This window comes from Leptidea sinapis, chromosome 23, assembly GCF_905404315.1.
Source record: "Leptidea sinapis chromosome 23, ilLepSina1.1, whole genome shotgun sequence".
Taxonomy (NCBI): Eukaryota; Metazoa; Arthropoda; class Insecta; order Lepidoptera; family Pieridae; genus Leptidea; species Leptidea sinapis.
In genome coordinates, this window is record NC_066287.1 from 9,294,788 (window position 1) to 9,312,980 (window position 18,193).

At 34.2% G+C, this 18,193-nt stretch overlaps 1 protein-coding gene across 2 annotated transcripts in view; it reads left to right on the forward strand.

Annotated features, from left to right (window-relative positions):
* Positions 1–18,193, forward strand: part of LOC126971192 (filamin-C) — a 162,298-nt gene that overhangs the window by 77,578 nt on the left and 66,527 nt on the right. The window contains exons 12-18 of one of the 2 annotated variants that reach the window (XM_050817355.1): positions 3,820–4,062; positions 6,439–6,562; positions 7,810–8,218; positions 9,069–9,241; positions 13,379–13,478; positions 14,733–14,886; positions 16,555–16,724. In XM_050817355.1, the coding sequence (XP_050673312.1) occupies positions 3,820–4,062; positions 6,439–6,562; positions 7,810–8,218; positions 9,069–9,241; positions 13,379–13,478; positions 14,733–14,886; positions 16,555–16,724 (1,373 nt within the window). Of the gene's footprint in view, positions 1–3,819; positions 4,063–6,438; positions 6,563–7,809; positions 8,219–9,068; positions 9,242–13,378; positions 13,479–14,732; positions 14,887–16,554; positions 17,184–18,193 lie in introns of those variants that run through there. The other variant, XM_050817356.1, reaches the window with a different exon arrangement.

An 18,193-nucleotide genomic window follows, 5' to 3' on the forward strand; every position in this document is an offset into this window, starting at 1 on the left:
TGTTTTTTTCTTGAAGGTAAGAAAGTCGTATCTGTTCGGGAAGACCACAAAGTAGTTGACCACATGATTCCACAAAGTGGCTGTGCGAGGCAAGAAATTTCGGACAAAACGCGCGGTTGTGGAATGCCAGACGTCTACGTGTTGCGGATGGTACTTAGCACGTAATATCCGGTGGTGGAATTCGGCCGCTGGAATCAACCCGAACAGCTCCTCTGAGCACTCCCCGTGATAAATGCGGTAGAAGATGCAGAGAGAACCCACATCTCTACGCAATGCTAGAGAATCAAGCCGATCGCAGATGACTTGATCGTCGATGATTCGAGCCGCTCTTCGTTGTATGCGGTCAAATGGAAGAAGCTGGTACAGGGGAGCACCCGCCCAGAGGTGAGAACAGTACTCCATGTGAGGCCGAATTTGCGCCTTATAAAGTTGCAGGCGGTGGCTTTTAGTGAAGTACTGTCTCGCCTTACTGAGTACACCAAGCTTTTTTGAGGCCAGTTTGGCCTTCTCTTCCAAGTGACCACGGAACTGAACGTCCCTCGATATATCGACGCCAAGTATGCCAATACAGGCTGTGGCAGTTAGAGGAGTGTTCTCGTTTTGGTACTTCTCTCAGAAAAGTTATTCTTATAGCTTGTACTTTTTTGTGTAAGTTTATTTATTCAGATTAGTAGTGAATAACAAGGATTATAAGTATATAAACTGATTTCCACCCATGAATTTTGAAAATATTGGCTTTGTTACATAGATGGCGGGCCGGCAACCGTGAACTTTTATCACTCAAGGTCGCTGGCATTTAGTGTCGCCTTAAGTCTCATTTGCCCAGTAATTACACTAGCTATGGTGCCCTTCAGACCGAAACACAGTAATGCTTACACATAACTGCTTCACGGCAGAAATAGGCGGCGTTGTGGTACCCATAATCTAGCCGGCATTCTGTGCAAAGGAGCCTCCCACTGGTAAGAAATATAGAATTACGTGTTCATTCAGTCAAACCGTTAAACTTATATAAGGCTCAAGTTCCGCGCTATAACTGATGTATGTACAACAAAGCTTAATATTGATTTTACTTTACTTAAAAAAATGTTTCGTTTAGAGCCATCTATTAGCAATATTACAAACTAAAACATGACAATTCAACATTTCGTAGTATAATAGAAAACTACTCATTCCCACGGGCCAGCTAGTTACTGATCTTATATAGCTCCTACGTGAATAACAAAGAAAATCTTATCGAACGAAAATTGAACTTTACGTTTCCGTCTAAAGAGACTTGATAATATGACCCGAGTGAACACAGATTGTATCGGACACGACGAGAAATTGGATAAATATCAGATTTTACCATTTTTAAATGAAACAGTTGAAGTACCTACATCTGGCTCGCTTTTTTTTTGTTTTTTTATGGAATAGCAGGACAAACGAGCGTACGGATGACATGGTGTTAAGTGATCACCGCCGCCCACATTCTCTTGCAACACCAGAGGAATCACAAGAGCGTTGCCGGCCGGTGTATGCGTTTTTTTTGAAGGTACCCATGTCGTATCGTTCCGGAAACATCGCACAAGGAAGCCTATTCCACAGCTTTGTAGTACGTGGAAGAAAGCTCCTTGAAATCCGCACTGTGGAGGACCGCCACACATCCAGATGGTGGGGATGATATCCTAACTTGTGGCGTGTCGTGCGAAGGTGGAAGGTGGAATTTTACGCCATTTATTTCGGAAACAGTAATAGTGATTGATGATTATAATGAAAATTTAAATAATTCTATAGGAACCAATTTTATATTAAAAATACCAAAAAATCTAGTCGTCTCTTGTAACTTTATAGCACCTCCAATATTCGGGTTATACTTTAATAAACTTTATATTTTATTTGTTTTGTTACATTTAATGTGTGTGTGTGTGTGTGTGTGTGTGAAATGAAATGAAAAAGAATGAAAATAAGGGACGAGACGAGCAGGTCTTATATAGTTGTATATAGTGAGACAGATTACAGAATTTTCATTATGTGTTTTTTTACGGGACTTGGAATAGAGATGTGTGTCTATAGTCGTATTTTTAATTAGACGAATTCAACTGACGTTTGCTGTCTTATTGTACAATATAAATCATATTCTTTTATAGTTTGGAATGATTAACTATTCACACTCATTGTTCATTGATCTGATAACATATGGCAATATTATTTTACAAAGTGACATTATCTACTGTCAGTTGGCTTCGTCTAATTAAAAATACGGCTATAGTGCGAACTGACAGAACTCGTAATTGTAAGAATAGTTGAGTGAGCTCTATACTGGCGATCACACTATGAACTATGATGATTTTTTTGACACACTCGTGTAAGCCTTTCACTTTTTGACATTTGAGTATTTTTGTTGCGTCACTTTGCATATATTGTAATTGAAATGATTTGTAAAACAATTTAAATGTAAATCTTGACTTAAAAGAGTGGCAATGAGTTTCTTGCTACTTCTTCTCATTACCTCAACCCTTTACGAATAAGCGGTAAATTCAATAAGAAACAATATTTTTATTTTTTTTGACATTCATGAGTGTCATTTCCGTGACCTACATGAATAAAGTGTGTTTGAATTTGAATTTGAATTTGATATGAAGGAAAGAGAGACCCAGAACCTTGTGCCTGTCCCCTAGCGATAAATTCGTGTTATGAAACCGTCGTGCGGCATTATTATAGTTGACATGTTTTAGGTATTTTACTTGTATGATTTCTATTTCTTGGACGTATTATTTCTATTGGATTCCACATATTGCTAAAATATTTATGAATACATCTCAAGTATGCAAAGTATAGTATTTTAATACATTGTATTACTAAAAAGAATTAAAAAAAAACTAAGTACATATCACATCGGAAAAATAAAATAAAAAAGTATTTAATTCATAAAAAATTTTGTATCAATCTACAAAACATTTTACTGTTAATATTAAGATTCAGTCAATTAGATTTAAATTTTTAAACCGAAGAGTGCGATAGGGACAAATGCTGCTCAGACCGATTTCACCTACAAAATCTTGACTTAATAGAGGTTTCGTATTTCCCTGTTTTCCCCTAAAATATTGAACCTACCAAAAAAATTTTTAATACAATATTTTCAGGAAGAACTAGTCTATATCCGTACGTTTTCCTTTTTTTCTTAAAAACCTTTTAAAATTGTTACGTATTCGTCTGAACAGGGCGGTATAAAAATGGCATTTTCTACGATGTTTGAAGAGTCATATTTTCTTATGTAGTTAGTTGATTGAAAAAAACAAAACGTACAGACATAGCTTTTGCATATCTTGATTTTGTGACAAAAAATCTCCTCTCTAGAAGCATTATCCAGGGAGAAAAAAGGGGAATACGTTTGTATGGAATAACGCTGCTGGCGTCCCCTCTTAAGCTTAATAATTAAAGATCGTCCAGCCGCCACAGAGCACCCGTTCACGAGCATGACGCATGGACGAGCTACCGCTTACCTCGACCATCAGTCATTTCATAAAGTAATAAAGAATTAACTGTATAATTATAGATTATCGTATATTGGACCATAAGTAATCATTGTTTGTGTAAAGATGGATGCCTCGTGAACATGATGGTCGTGATTACTGTCTTAATTAGTGCATAATTGCCTCCAATAAATACAATGATTTATTTACTATAGCAGGTCATCCTGACACAAGCAGCACCCGTTCACGAGTAGACGCATGGACCAGCCATCGGTCTATTCGCAAATATGCGAGGGAAGGTGACGACCCGGCACACGATACCTTATTTATATATTCCAATTACGTTTGAATAATTATTTCATTACAGGGTGGTCCATTTACATGTGAAGTATTTGACCCCGCTGGTGTACGACTCAGTCCTGGTGCGCTCGAAGGTGCAGAACCGCTGAAACCACACTCGTTTGAACTGGATACAAGCGGATGCGGCGTCAAAGGTGACCTGCAGTTGGATATCGTTCACGACAAACGAAGCGTTATGTGCGCGCTCGAGAAATTGTCATCGACGAAATATCGAGCAACATTCATGCCAAAGGCACCGGGGAAACATCGGGTAAATGACGAATTTATAATTGCTAATTGGTTCAATTTCAATTGTTAAAGCAATTTCAATTTAATGTAGTTATGATAAATAAACAACCTAGTTTTTAATAATGAAATCAATGACATTCTATACATATAGTCGTATAAAAACAAAGCTGAAATATGGAACATGCCACAAATTACTCCATAGTAAGCTTCAAACAATTTATCTATACATTGCCGCATTTACTCCAGTTGCTTAAAATATTCTTGGTCTATTGACCAATATATTGCTTATTAGCAGCAATGTAACACATTTATTCAGTTTAGGTTCGATTCGGACTAAAGAGAAAAGTGTGCTGACATTGTCTTAAAGTACACTTTTTCCGTTCCGATATCAGATTGCGAATGATATGTCCTTATTTTATATGTATAGAACGTCATTAAATGAAATAGTTATTTTAAGTAATTAATATTATTTGATAACAGCTACTAAAATACTATAAATTCTCTTATCCTGTGTGCCCTTTGGCCTCCTCAAACTTCTTCAATAGTACTCCGTCCTTACTAGCTGTCCTAGTCCAATAACTTTCCACCTGTTTTTTTCAATGTCACCTCTCCATCTTTTATTTTGCTGTTCTCTATTCTGCTTTCTTGTCAATTCCTCTTAAGTTTCAGATTCTTTATGTAGTTCTTTCCTTATTAATACAATAATGCTTACTTATTGCTTATTATGTTTATGGTTTTTTATGATTTCGTTCTTGTAAATGAACAAAGAGCTTGTTTACACTAAGTTTAAAAGTACTTCCACATCTGAACAACATGTAACGTAACAAAGTGTGTTTATTGTGCAGTGCAACAAAATATCGTGCAATTTGTGTAGAGTGCCAGTAGTTTGTTGTTTCCTAACTTTACTTGTTACATGAACCATTGTTGTATTACAATTATTTTTAAAACCATTTTAAGCTTGAGGCGCTTTTAAATATATTCACGTTTGCTCTTTGTTTGGATAAATCACATTAACGCATATTTTAAATTAACACTCTCTTCAATTATAATATTTGCTTTCGTTATAAAATATTATATTTATAATATAACTATAATGTAAGTTTTATTAAAAGTTACAAAATTAAATTAATTTGTGTAAGTATTTGATCTAGCGATACGTCTTTTTTTCTTATGGCTAAAAGAGAGATATTGTGGGGTAATGTGGGAAACCTATCAAACCCTTATAAAGGTTCACAACATGACAGAAGAGTATCCTCATTCATAAGGTATCCCTAATGCGTTGTCATTGCATATGATTTTACTACCATTAGCATAGATGTCAAATTACCTCAATTCAGTTCAAGAGGGAACTTTCTTCCGCAGGCTAAAAAAATCTTTCTGCAGTAATTTCATCGCAATCAAAGTGACAAAATTATCAGCGACAGACTTGATTATATCATCATATTTTTGATGATTTTAAATCGCATTATATCTGTCTTATTTCCTATCTTTATTTATCTTAATTCTTCAAATACTTACGTTCTAGTGAACCATAATTGGTATTTTTTTGAAGACAGTTTAGCTTAAAAATCACCGTCATCAGGCTTACCGTGGCCATCTCACAAATGGTATCTCATTTCAATTTGACATTGCAAGGTAATATAGGCAGCAGTTATTACATATCGTCAAGTGACGTTAAGCTCGTTTTCCCTACTAATTGCATAAAAAATTGTTGAATTTTTAATTAAATTTGGCTTCATATTTCATTCCAACTCACAAATAGTAGTTCCGTACTTTTTACTTCACACTTTCCGAACATCACCTTGTAAAAGCATTTAAAACATTACTTAGTATTTTCTTTGATTAACGCGAGTGTTACACATTTAAATAAAACTCTTTTAAAGGATTAAAACGAGTGTGATTGTAACTGTTTTTACATTATATTTTTGTCTTAAAAGTTACATTTTTATTTTAGTTAACCCGACGTTTCAAGACCTTTCCAGATCTCGTTTTCAGGGGGACTGCAGATGAAATTAGTATTTGTCATAGTTGTCATTATTATGCTTAGCGCCATTTATTGCCTCGTAGGTGGTATTTGTTGAAGACATATGGTTTTTGAGATTTGGAAAGGTCTTGAAACGTCGGGCTAACTAAAATAAAAATGTAACTTTTACGCATAAAATCTAATATCCGTACACCTTCCTTAAGGGCCGGCCTTTCTCTTGTGATTCCTCTGGTGTTGCAAGAGAATGTGGTGGCAGTGATCACTTAACACCAGGTGACCCGTACGCTCGTTTGTCCTACTATTCCATAAAAATAAAAAAAAAAAAACAAAAAAAAAAACAAAAAAGAAAGTTACAATTACACGCGTTTTAATCCTTTAAAAGTGTTTTATTTCAAACATTACAATTATCAACAGTTATACGTCTACTTCAACGGTTACGACGTACACGGATCGCCGCACGTATTTAGAGTGGGGTCACGGTCGAAGAAGCCCAGAGAGAACGCGAGTCCGTCACTTTATGCGAGAATGTCAAGCCCAGGTATTTATAGAACTTTTATCGAGGTTCAAAAGGTCTGCAACAAGTTTTCCATTCCGCCGCGTCAGTGAAATGTCTTTGATATTCTGTATGTAGACAGATTTTCTTAGAAAGTAGCTAATATTAGCTGAACATACTTCAAAGGTATAGTTTTTATTTGAAAATGATTCGAATTTCGTTGATAGAATAAAATATGTTTTTACCTCTTTTGACACGCTTTTTATTAGCTTCACCTGTATATATGTTTGTTTATAACCGACTCATTTGGGCGCAATTTAAACCCACTTTAAACGGCCAGATTTCGTTCAAACTGAAGACATTTTCATTTTCAAAAGAAGATTTTTGTTAATTTATATATTATTTTCATCTGTCGTCGATAAGGCTGGAATTGATGTTAATTTTAAATTTAAAACATTATCTTTTCAACCACAGCGTGTTTTTTAGTTTTTTTTTTAAACTATTTTTATTTATTAGAAAATTTAATGAGACGAACATAAAGATTTGCATGCGAATACATGAATTGGCTAAGCATGTACGACACATATATATTGTAACAATTTACCATGTTTTATACAAATAAAGGATTATGAATACCACTACAGTGCAATGTCGCTCAGGATTATTAGACAAACCAAAATTCTAAGTTTCATTTCTTAACTTCAAAGTTTTTCTCTCAGTTTTAAATAACAAATATGTTGCAGGTTTATTGCCAAAGCCGTGTATTGTAAATTGCAATTTCATTAGTGATATTATAATAAGTAATAAACAAAACAAATCTTATAACTATATTTACAATACTATGACTACATAAAATTAAAACTATCATTGCGTGGAAGCGTACCAAGAATACTGGCAGCATTTCCGCGTTGGATAGCTTGGCTGATCCGTTGACTAAAATAGCTGCCAGCGCTTGGGTTTCCAGAAGCCTTATTATAATTAAACACTAGATTGTCAATCGACTTCATTTCTTGCAATTTTACGGCCTGGTTTTAGTGATATTGTAATGTCTCGGGTACATTATAATGATATCGTAAGGCAATGATATTTTGCCAATTTTAGTGGTCGTTAGCTTATGAGGCCTTCTCTGATTGGTTTGTTAATTTGAGACTAAAACATTCATATAATTGCACCACCAACATATCCGTATTTCGTGTCAACTAAGTTATTGACGATAGTTAGTTATTATTTTGTGTGCAAGAATGAAATTATAATTTAACAGAAAATGCATTAAGCATCTTCTCTTGTTTCAGCTACTCGCTTAGGTTCAGAAAGTCCCAAAAATCAGTACAATATATACGAATCCAACGCAACCAAATACAACACCAGCTCTATAGATCGCAAGGAAGAACGACGGAATTCAACTGATTATTACAAAACCTACGGACCTGATATCAAAGAAAAGTCCTTTGACGTCACCGATTCTTACACATCAAGGATTAACAAAAAGGAAACATTCAGATACGATTCGGAGAGTCCCAGAAATGCAACTGCTAGTCCCATAACATCTAAGCATTTGGGTAATGGGTCTCGATTGGATATTAGATCTAATAGTCCATATAGAACAACTAGCCCATATAGAGCTACTAGTCCAGTCGGTAGAACGAGCCCACTAATGAGAAAGGATGTCCCTCTGAATAGGACTGCCAGTCCAATTAACCGGTACGTGTGACAGTATAACAATACATTATTCTTGCAACTAACGTGCGATGCGATCGGCGCTAAATTAATGATTGAGTGAACAAAGTGCGAACACGGTAAATGTGTTTATGTTTTGCGAGGGATATTTAACTAGGCTCAGATTTTCTTGTATTTTAATTCAAAGTTTTCATAGGTTTCAAATTATGAGTCTATCTAACTAATGTAAATGCAAATTATCTTCCCTATCGCTGCGATTTTTGTTGAGGCATTTATTGGCATTGACACAGTCAACATGAACTGCTTCTTCGGTATTATTTTCACAACTGTTATGTTAATGTATTTATTTTTATTCTGTTTATGTCTTTAGTTTTTATGTTAGTTATCATTGGATAATACAAATGATTTAAGTTTTCTGTAGTAGTCTTAATTCCGCTAATATTTGTCTTTAAAACAATTCGACACGTGTTTCGCCTCTACACGAGGCATCCTCAGGTCGTGTTGTCTCGCCAAAATCTGGCACGAGACTAAGATTCTGAGTCTCGTGGCGTGTCGAATTGTTTTAAAGACAAATATTGGCGGAATTAACACTAAAGAAAACTTAAATCATTTGTATAATTATGGATTTCCGCAAAGTAACTCCTAATTCAATATTTTTTTTTTTATCATTGGATAAGTCCACACGTTTTTGCTTTAATTCAATGATCACAAACATTGACAAACGTGACAAATATTTCCCAAAACCTTAATAACATGCAAGATTATCAACGGCAACAAACTCGCAAATCGTTTCTCGCACGTAAACCATTCCATTTCTTCATCCATATTCCAAACATTTCAAATTTGTATATTAATGATGGTTATTTACATTTAGGGTCAGTAGTCCTACAGATCGGTACAGTCCTGTGACAACTACCAAGAGAGTAGTGGAAAAGAAGTCCAACTACAAAATGTATAGCTCATACAGCGGCTCTCAAGATGACCTGGACCAGAACAGTCCTCTGTCGTCTTTAGACAGCGAACGGGTTAAGAGATATGGGAGTACAGGTAACAGATAATTTTATATCTTTAATAATGTATAAGTATGCTTGTTACGCGTTTATGCCGGAGCTACTAGACTAGAGCTTGGAAAAGGACATAGGCTACATATTATCCTGGAAAAATTCATGGTTCTCTCGGGATTTGTGAAAAACTGAAATTCACGTCAATGAGCAATAACTATACCAAAAGTAGATTTAGTTTGCCAGAGCAATCTTCCTCGAAATAAGATTAATGTGGTGGGAACGGTAGCAAAAACGGTAACCGCAACTGGAGATAACCTTCAATTCCAAACTTGATTATTATTTCTTAAAACCCTAGTAATAAAAACCCTACTAATCTTCGCGGACGAAGTCGCGGGCATCAGCTAGTCTGTTATAAGTTTATTATGATTGTGACCTATTTCAATAGGTGAAGTTCTTTAATCATTCGTCAATATTTTGCTGAAGTCTTCACTACTTTTTCACAAAATTGAACTCGGTGACAGCTTGATAAAAACTATCCCTACCATACCATGAATGACGCACTTTTCCGACCACTTGTGAAACTTCTTTGGTGTTATGAGCGTATACTTCGTCATTTTGATTTTTGATTTCTGGATTTTTTCCGCATATATTGACGGCAAGCATTTCAATCGAGACACTCTCTTCAATAGTAGGGATTGTTTTGGGCATGTGCTCTTTATCGACGATTAACACCAACCTTCAAGAAAATTTATTGAACAAGGCGTTATTTTTCGCAATATCATAATTATCCAAATGTAGTGAGTTTTCTTGTCTTGTCTTCAAACAATTCGAGGTCTTCGAGACTCAACTCAGTCTCTTGCCAGAATTTGGCGAGCCAACATCTCTTGAGGATGCCTCGTGCAGTACCGACTTAACAGAACTTTTGAAATGCAGTTGTTCAGATTTTAGTTCCAAGAGCTCGCAGCCGCCTTGGTCTTTTATAGTCTTCAACAAACGATGTGTTGGTAGTTCTATCGATAGTATGATATACGAACATGCGACAGATACCTAACTTTTGTAATGACTTAATGCTTCAAACCCACTTTGTGTTAGGCATTCAGTGCAATTCTGTTTTCTCTAACACCCCATTCCATTATTGTGATTTAATATTAAATTTGATTTTTTTTTAATAAACTGAGTCATAATAGTACAATCATTCGGTTTTAGTATAAAAGGTATTATTAAATAGTGTTTTTAAGGATTAGCACTTGATTAACGAATTTCAGGTAAAACAAAATAACTATACCACATTTACGCAAAGTTTACCAGTTTTCTTCACATTTAGTGACAATTTATACCTAAATTAATATATCGCATACTTCTTAGATAACATATCTAACTATAAGAAATGTTATAAAATTGATATTAAGCTTCAGCATTTAATTATAACTGCACTTTTAAGTAGTGCATAATGTGCACTTTTTCGGATCTACCAGAATACCCTTTGTTTATCTGGAAAAACTATGTGTAATGGCGGAATATGCCAGAAGTTTCTAAAATAATAACCGCATTCCTAAATTAAATTTAAAAAAAATATAGAAGTTTTTAAGTTCTGACAATATTTATGGCCAGACAGTTTTATTCGCCCTGCAGCTATCCAAAAGTGTTTTAGCAATTGGTTTTAATTTATTTGATTTCTATTAGGCCGTGCCCACATTTAAAAGAATAACTGATGCATACATTTTCTTCCTTTGTCGTCAGTTAACCGTACACTTTATCGTTGTCTTAGCTTTCTTTCGAAGTCGCTCGGTGTATGTGTACCAGAGTGTTATATACTTAAGAGTGACCATTTTTCGCCTTTTATGACTCTTTTCACATCGCTTATATTCACTATTTCTCTCTGTCTCTACTCACGTCGAATATGTCTACATATTGTTAATTTAATAATTAAAATGTTGATTTAATAATTAATTAAATAATGTATTCGTCTAGATAGGCAGTGACAGCTGTGAACAAATCGAAAATAATAACAGCGACTGTTATACTCTATTTTTTGCAACTCTCGCACATTAAAGTAATAACTACTGCAACGTCCGATTAATGACAGCTGGCAGGTAGCGGAACGTCCGATGACGCGATTAAGATTATCCGACGGCGAGCGCGAGATTCATGATTATTAAAAGCGATATAATTACCTAACGACTCCACCTATGGCTATATAAAAAATACATTCAAGTAGTTAAAAGTATAGAAAATCAACGTGTAAAATCATAAATTATGTTTTTGAACCCAAGTTATATATAAATAAAAGGTTAAAGCTCGAGATTATAGGTAGAAATGTGATAACATTTTCATTATATTTAGATTTTATGTAAAATATTAGCGCACACATTAATAAAACTTGATTATTATTGAAATAGACTATATAACCTATTTTTTGATATTAATATGTCATTACTTCGACTTACGGGATTGTTGCATTAAACTAAAATAAAGCACCCATTCTTAGTATATACCTACAATTTATCTGCGGAATGCACAAGTAAAACGTGAAATACTTGGTTGTCTCAATACATCCAGATTGTTGAATATTATAAACATTATATTTATGATATTTTGTCCCTATTACAAGCAATGATTTACTGTTAATTTATTGGATTACAATAAAAATTTGATATTTAAACCAAATCGATAAAGTAGTATCGATCATACTGTTATAACTTGTCGATTTAATGTCGTAAGAAGAATTTTAAATGTAATTTGTAGATAAAATCGGAAACTAGATATCATGAGGATTAATTTCATATATAAAACAAATATAATACGTAATTAAAATATTACACTTACATGATAAACAAAACAATAACAAAACACTTGACACTACAAAAATAAACAAATGACAATTCCCCCCGCAAAGCGATTTTCAATTAATTATTTCTTTTAATTTTTGCTCGGATACTTGATATTTAAAGATAAGCCTATTACAATTACTTACCATAGAGTCTTAAAAATCGTATTTGACAAGCTAATTCACTCATACTACAGATTATAACACAAAATAAATACGCAAGTCGACTGGGCCACTCTGGTTGCCTGGACGTTTGACTGTCTAAAGAAAAAAGCCGCTCTAGTTGCCCGGACGTTTCAGTAGATAAACGTCGGCTGTTGTCATGCGTTGCCTTACAGGAAGAGACTCTATCTAGACGTATAAATTATCTAAATACAATACTATTGTTATTTTTTGCTTTAGATCACGCAAAAAGAATCAAACATTACTTTAATAATTAAAGTTAATACCTAAATCTATTTCAAGTAGGTTAATAGTCTTTGATGTCACTTACCAATTGTAACTTTGGGTACCTTATAAAGCATAAAAATGCACAAATATATTTTTAAAGTAATATAAACTCAGATTAAGGATTGATCTCCGCTGCGCTCCGACTAGATACCGCAGGGTAAGTCGCAAACTGCGCTTACTAATACTACGCCCAAGTGGGGTGGTTTAAGTTCTGTTAAACTTTGCTAATAATTGAAACTAAAATGCCGTATTGCGTACTAAACCTTTGTAAAATTAATACTACAAGAAATAAGAAAGCCACCGGGATCACTTAACATTAGTAAGTATGTTTGTATTTTATTAATGCCAATGTAAAATAACACGAAGCGTATATACGTTACAAAATTTGAAATATGCCATTGAGTGTCAAGATGCCACGCCCACTAGTTACAATATAAAGTTGCCGTATTAAAAAAGCTATTGTTCTTAGGTAGGGCGATATCTAGTTGGAGCGCAGTGAAGATCAATCCTTAATCCAAGAATATAAATACAGCGACATCTTTATCATTGATTCTTTTTGGGATTGCATGACATTAATTAAAAATATATTAATCTATACCTAGGAATACAGAATATAAATATATTAAGGTATCTGAAAATAATATTATGAAAAAAAAATGAATCAAACTTTTGTTATTATTAGCCATATTTCAATTTATTATAATTACTGAAAGATATCAAAAATGAAAAGTTAATTAAACACATTTAAACATGAAAAACAAAAACAAAAAATGGTTTAATTTGCACCTAATCTAAGTGAAGATTACCTCAGACTGTTAAACATTAAAGATGCTCAGATATTAAATTCATAAATCAATTTTGAAATATATTCCCAAGTGTCAACTTATCTTTCCAATTAAAAAGGTATAGGAGACAGCGGGGATCCGGGAGGGAAGACAATACCGCCGCGGAAAGACCCATGGGACTCCGTTGAGAGGACGAGACAAATGATGGCCAACAATAGGTAAGTTTATTATTATTTTTATGTATTTATTATGGAAAATAGCGTTATGGAAAAAATATCATTTAATGCAAGTGAAATTACTGGGCAAATGAGACTCAACATTTTATGTCTCAAGGTGACGAGCGCAATGCCGATCAGAATTTTTGGAGTTTTTCAAGAATCCTGAGCGGCACTGCATTGTAATAGGCAGGGCGTATGAATTACCACCAGCTGAACGCCCTGCTCATCTCGTCCCTTATTTTCATAAAAAAAATGTAATTAAAATAATTCAATATTTTTTTTAATTTTTACTATTATTGGTACTAGGCGAACATAAGTAAAGTAGAAATAGTATAATCTGTTTGAAGAGTGATGGTTTGCGTACGATTATGTATCTACTATATGTGTATAATATATAGTCAAAAACAATTATTTTAATCTGATATACCTTACTACTGGGATTAATAATAATACAAATTAAATTTGTAACCGAAATTTATGAACGATGCGGGACTCGAACCCGCGACCCAATCCTATAGATGGAGCCACAACCTGAGAATTGAACAAAATATACCAAGATTTACGAACCATTCGGCACTCGAAAGGTTGGCTCAATTGGTAAGAGCGCTCTGATGGAACGAGTAGAATGAACCTTTGTTTGTTAACAAAACTTATTTAGAAAATCTTCTACTTATCTCTATTTATACCTACATGAGTTGATACTAAAACCTCGTACTTTGCAAGCAAATTTATCGAATCATTTTAATGCAAACTTCTTTCTAACATCAGAACAAAGTCATCTGCCCTGAGCTAGCCCAGGGCATTAAAAGAATAGGGAAGTCCCAGACCCAAGTAAGAGACTTAGGGGTTTTACCAGTGGGAGGTGTCTTTGCACAGGATGCTGGCTAGATTATGGGAAAACGGCGCATTATTCTCCCCTGAAGCAGTAATGTGTAAGCATTATTGTGTTTCGGTCTGAAGGGCGCCGTAGTTTGTGAAATTTTTGGGTATTTGCCCAGACTTAATATCTTATGTCTCAAGGTGACGAGCGCAACTATTGTGCCGCTCAGAATTTTTGGGTTTTTCAAGAATCCGGAGGGGTACTGTATTGTAATGGGTATGTCATCCTGCTAGTCTCGTCCCTGATTGTCATAAAAAAAAGTCCGCACCCTGTTCATATAGTGCGAAAGCTTAAAATACAGTCCTATTGTTTTAAAAACACTTAAAATTATTATATATTGAATATTGCCTTAATTGTCTATAATTTGTTTCAAGTTTGGATAAAAGCTCGGACCGTTTCGGTCAAAGTACACTGGACCGAGAGACACAACGCAACACCCAACTCAACAAGTTCATCGACTACTCGCGCGATTCGTTCAGTCGAGTCGACCGATCTGACGACACGGACTCGGACACTTACACAAGTCGCGTAAGTACATTACACGTGTTTAATGAAATTGAACTCTATTACACTTCACGGTGTTCGCTAACGTGAAATTAGTGCAAACTTGCGAATGTAGGTTGTGTGTAATATGGGTCACTTTATATGCACTGCTAAATAAGGTTTATTGGTAACGATGTGCGCTGAGGCGAAATTTGAAGAGTTTTTGCTTAGTTTACTTTATAGGAAAAACATTTTTAATATTACGAAATGTTTTAAACTATTATAATAGTAACGTATTTAAGAATTGAATTGATTATATCGTATTGATAATAATTTCTTACTAAGAACTAATATTTATTCCAAACAAAACGTAAATACCCATACAAAAAAAGGTGGTAAATATAATATCACTAATTATAGGCCTGTATCAATCTTAAGCATATTTCCTAAGATATTCAAAAAAATATTTGTCCTATTTTATCCAGACATCTAGAGAACGTTATGTCGAATGCACAGCATGGCTTTCGTAGACGCAGGTCAACTCTCGGTAACATTCTAGATTATATCGTGACGGATCTTTCTTCGGGCGTAGACAACAAAGCTGAGATTGATTGCATATACACAGATTTTTCTAGCGCTTTTGATAAGTGAACCACGAAACACTTCTTTCAAAATTAAAATTCTATGGGATTAATGGTATATTATTAAGTTTGTTACAATCTTATTTAAAAACAGAAGGCAGAGGGTCACTGAAAATTGTTACTATTTATATACCTTTTTCCTACATCGGGCGTTCCTCAGGGCTCACATGTTGGTCCTGTACTTTTTAACGCTTTAATTAATGATATTTTGGAACAAATAACATCTAGAAAATGTTTTACGTTTGCAGACGACTTAAAAATTTATAACGAAATTAAGTCTCAGAATGACATAAGACTTTTTCAAACTGACCTGGATAATATTGCAAGTGGTGTAATAAAAATAAAATGATACTTAATCCAAAAAAATGTGTACATATCAAGATACTAGAAATAGAACTGAGACTGCATCATCTTACGTCGTTAATAATGTTCGTTTGGAACAGGCATGAAAGGCAATAACGGCCAATTAAAGATTTATTGAAACTAAATAAATTAAAATAGCACCAATATTAGCTGCATCTCTTGTTAGTTTAATAATATTCATATTGTCATCATCTTACTTCAACATCATGAATATAAAAACCGTAGCAAAACTTTATTTATATTTTAATATGTAAAACGAAGAGAGGCTCGAATAATTTCCGTTCTAGTCTAATTGACTTGATTCTTTAGCGTTGCGTAGAGCTGTTAGTTAGCCGGACATTACGTCAAGATGCGAAATTTCTCCCGCATCATTTTGACGTCTAGCATTGTACAACAGTGCGTTTTCGAGAAATTTCTTGCCTCGTACAGCATCTTTGTGGAATCATTGACTGGCTTCAGCTTTCCCGATACGACTCACGAACCTTCAAGCATATAGCTTCAACCTTAAAGGCCGGAAAACGCACCTCCTGACCCCGGGTTTTGCAAGTGTTCAAGGGTGCCTCACCATTCCCCATCTCGTGAGTCCTTTGCGCTTTTGCCCCCTCTCATATATACAAAATGTACAAGAATTCTTGAACATCAAACTTGGTTTATAATACAATGAATATTTCCCTTTTCACTTTTACTTATTCCACTTATTGTTCCATAGCAAGAGTTCAAAAGAGAAGTCAGAGAGAGTTCGTACGTAGTCCGGGACTCATCTTACAGCAGTGTGGAGGAGAAGCGTCAACAACAGCAGTCTTTTTTATCCAATAGGCCCCCCCGCGACCCAACCGGGGGGGCCCTATCTGAAACAGATGCAGCTCATGCACGTTTCGGGTAATTACATTTTTTTATTATTAACAACTGAATATGCGACGTTTTGAATATAAACTTTTGTACTTCGTATAAATCAATATATTTTAATTATATTATTTTACATATTGGAAGAAATAAACTAATTTTGCATTGTAATGTAGACGCACAGCACAGGTTTTACCTAGTTTGAGCTCCTATCACCCAAATGTAGTTTAACATGTGTAGAAATAATTATTGCTAACATATTTTTTATTTATACTAACTACATATTGGAAATAAACATATTTTTCAGTGTAATGTAGACTCACAGCACAGGTTCTATCTAGTTTGAGCTCCTGTCTCCCAACTGTAGCTTAACATTAGTTGTAGAAATAATTGTTGCTAATTTTTGTTAATTATATTAACTACATATTTGGAGAAGTTCATGTATTATGTATTGTACCGACAGATAAAATATAATAAACATTATAATAAACATAATTATTGTTATTTTTTATTTTAGTCATCACAAATACATTGTATCCTTTGTAGATTACGAAAACAAAAATAAATAATTTGATTTATATAGAATTAAATGAATAATAACTTTAATCTATTCGAATCATCAATGATGTTCTATATATACATATGGACATATTATTAACAGTCTGATAGTGGAACGGCAAAAGTGTGCTTACAGACAATGCAAGCACACTTGTCTCCTTAGTCGCTTAAAAGTGAAGTAAAGTATTAAAAGCATTGAAATATCTTTCGAATGTACGTGTATGAATGAGTGTGATTTTTGATAAAAAACGTAAAAAAGAATAGATATTGATCCGAAAATAGGGACAGACTGACAAACGTAAAACTTATAGCAAATTCAAATTCAAATATTTTTATCCAAAATAGGATGTGACATCACTTATTGAATGTAAAAAAAAACTACCACCCATTCCAAAATGAATGCCTCAGGCCTGAGAAGAATGGGCGCAACAAACTCAGCGCGCTTTTTTTTTTCATCAAAAAAATGTTTTACAATTAAGTAACATTTACAAATTAACATTGTACAATTAAACTTATTATTTAATAGCCTGAGGGCGGTCGCTCCATTCCCAATCTGTGGTATCATTAAGAAAGTCATTTATGTTATAGTAACCTTTACCACACAAAGTTTTTTAACAATTCTTTTGAATAACGTAATACTTTTGTTTTGAACATTTTCTGGGATCCTGTTGTAAAAGCATATACATCGCCCCACAAAAAACTTGCTAACTCGACTTAGCCGAGTAGTAGGCATTATAAGCTTATGTCTGTTCCTGGTGTTAACATTATGGTTATGACAGTTTCTCGCAAATTCACTTATGTGCCTATGACAACAACCTTCTTTTTCATCAGGATTTAAAATAATACCTAACTGCTACTCCACTGATGTCACTGTCCAAATCGGGTTCTGAAATCAAAATACGCTGCCTATTTAAATATTGCTGCCTATTGACCAAAAATATTTTAAA